The sequence below is a fragment of the Antrostomus carolinensis genome, unplaced genomic scaffold (assembly GCF_000700745.2).
Source record: "Antrostomus carolinensis isolate BGI_N321 unplaced genomic scaffold, ASM70074v2 scaffold20556, whole genome shotgun sequence".
Taxonomy (NCBI): Eukaryota; Metazoa; Chordata; class Aves; order Caprimulgiformes; family Caprimulgidae; genus Antrostomus; species Antrostomus carolinensis.
In genome coordinates, this window is record NW_010321434.1 from 7783 (window position 1) to 10573 (window position 2791).

General features: G+C 45.9%; 1 protein-coding gene across 1 annotated transcript in view; it reads left to right on the forward strand.

The window, feature by feature from the left end:
• Nucleotides 1–2549, forward strand: part of LOC104526482 (activin receptor type-1B) — a gene marked incomplete at its 3' end in the record, with an annotated part of 3707 nt that extends 1158 nt beyond the window's left edge. Inside the window, 2 exon segments of the mRNA XM_010169937.1 lie at nt 382–630; nt 2319–2549. Coding sequence (XP_010168239.1) covers nt 382–630; nt 2319–2549 — 480 coding nt within the window.
• Between the last annotated feature and the right edge of the window lie 242 nt (nt 2550–2791).

Consider the following 2791-nt stretch of genomic DNA (forward strand, 5'->3'; position numbering starts at 1 on the left):
AGAGGGAGAATTGAGTCCTTACTGACTGGTTGGGTTTTTTTTTCTCCCACTTGGGGAGTTCAAGTGGAAAATAAAATGCAGGCTTTTGTAGCAAATTCAGCCCAGAACATGCTCCTCTCCTCTTTTAAGTGCCATAACTGATCCCACAGTTGATTCACCATCTTCTTTTGGGGGCTTGAGCTGTAGTTTGCCTTCCTGATGACTTGATCAGTCTCATCTTAACACTGTTATTTGATGTGTCCTCTACCATCTCAGAACAGCAAGCTAAAATTGTCCAGCCTCTGAGAGGATAATTAAGACACAAGAAGAAAGTCCTTAAAGAACGCTGATGAAGGAGTGATAATTTTCTAAAAGTGTCTGTTTTCTCCTTTTCCTCTCAAGGACACCTGAAAGATAACGAACCCCCGTCGAGCTGGGGTCCTGTGGAGCTGGTGGCAGTGATTGCTGGACCTGTCTTCCTGGTGTTTGTGGTGGTGATCATAGTAGTCTTTGTTTTGCATCATCACCAACGGGTCTATCACAACCGGCAGCGCCTGGACATGGAAGACCCCTCTTGCGAAATGTGCCTCTCGAAGGATAAGACCTTGCAAGATCTAGTCTACGATCTCTCCACCTCTGGTTCTGGCTCAGGTATGAAGATATGACTGGAAATGATGAATAAGAACGTGTAATGGACTAGTCTGTTCTGGGCTCTTGGTTGCCACAGCTTTGCACGGGTCGTGAGGCCGTTGCCTCGTCAGGTTGCCCTATCGTGAGTAATGTGGAGGGTGTGTTTTAAATCCAGTCACGCTGTAGCCACGGCCCCGTGTCAGTGTGCAGTGCTTAGGCCAAGGTAAGAGCAAGAGTTCAACTCCTCCTTAGCTGCTGATGTGTAGAAATAATTTTGTAGATCATCCCTCTTTTTCTGGATAACTCAGACAGCTGCACCTATTTCAGATTTAGCCCTGGAACTGGGTTTGAGTTGGAAACAAAACATTAACTGCTAAGCTGTGGGTGGTTGGCTTTGAAAGAAGGATGCAGGATGTCACCTGCATCAAAGCTGGCAGGAAAATGGGAAAGATCTCAGCACCTGAAAATTTTAAGGCATGCACATACTGCATTTGTACAGCCCCTTTCATCCCAAAGAATCCTTGGGTCTTCCAAAGTGGATGATATACAGCATTCACTTCTGTGACACTTAAATCATCCCCAGAATAATAGATAGGGAAGTTATCATTTTATTCATGACTTTGAACTATGAAAGCAGTTAGGTTAAAAAAAGAATAATAAAATTAAATTTAAAAAAAAAAGGGATTTTGCAGCAGATGGGAACTGTGGGATAATCCACAGAGGCAGAGAATATAAGAACCTGATCTCTGACCAGGGAATAAACCTTTAGCACCACACCTGCTATATATAAAATGTTTTGGGATCTCTTCTGTACATGCTCTCAGCAGGTGAGCTCTGTAGTTTACCTAAGAGGTGGCAGCAACATTAGGACTCCTTTCTTAAGAGATATTTGGGGGGTTTACTGCTTTTTTCCACAGAGTCTTGTCTTCAACGAGTTCCATTCTTTGCTTCAGGCTCAACTTTCTTTGATCTGCCGTAGAGCAGAAGTTCCCCAACTGCTCAGTGTCTAATCAAACTACTTCAAAGTGATGATGCAGATGCTGCCCAAGCAGCCAAATGACACATTCTACTCAGGAGCTACCACCATTTGCTGATTTACATGGACCAGTTAGAACAAGTCCAGAGAAGGGCCACCAGGATGATCCGAGGGCTGGAGCAGCTCTCCTATGAAGACAGGCTGAAAGAGTTGGGGCTGTTCAACCTGGAGAAGAGAAGGCTCCGGGGAGACCTTCTAGTGGCCTCCCAGTACCTGAAGGGGCTCCAGGAAGCTGGGGAGGGACTTTTCATAAGGGCAGTTAATGACAAAACAAGGGGAAATGGGTTTAAGCTGAAAGAGGGGAGGTTTAGATGAGATATTAGGAAGAAGTTCTTCACTGTGAGGGTGGTGAGACACTGGAACAGGTTGCTCAAGGAAGTTGTAGATGCCCCCTCCCTGGAAGTGTTTGTGGCCAGGCTGGATGAGGCTTTGAGCAACCTGGTCTAGTGGAAGGTGTCCCTGCTGCTGGCAGGGGGGGTTAGAACTGGATGAGCTTTAAGGTCCCTTCCAATCCAAACCATTCTGTAATTCTATGATTTGGGTCTTGCTTAGGCTGCTGGTGGTTATCAAATGTAGAGCCTTTTAGGTTTGATGATACTCTACTTCAGAATCTGAGGTTTCAGGAGTTTCTTTGCTGCGACAGACATTAATTCCTCTGATTTCTTGTCTCTAGGTTTGCCCCTTTTTGTCCAACGGACTGTGGCTCGGACGATTGTCCTTCAGGAGATCATTGGGAAAGGTCGCTTCGGGGAAGTGTGGCGTGGCAGGTGGCGTGGAGGTGACGTGGCTGTAAAAATCTTCTCTTCACGTGAGGAACGTTCCTGGTTTAGGGAAGCAGAAATATATCAGACCGTTATGTTGCGACACGAGAACATCCTGGGGTTCATTGCTGCAGATAACAAAGGTAAAGTGCCTCTGTCCTGAGAGCAGAGACTTCACCAGCCTTCAGTCTGCTCTTGGGAGTTGCCTTTCTCCACTTGGATTTACAATGAAATGGTTAAAACCATCATTGTGCTTTTCAAATAGCTACATTTGAATGTTTCTCACCAAAAGATGGTAAAATTACCACTGTGGTTGAGAGGGGCTGTGATGGTTTCACTGGGGTAGCCCTTGGGTAGCAGCCAACACAGCCCTTCACCCACTTCC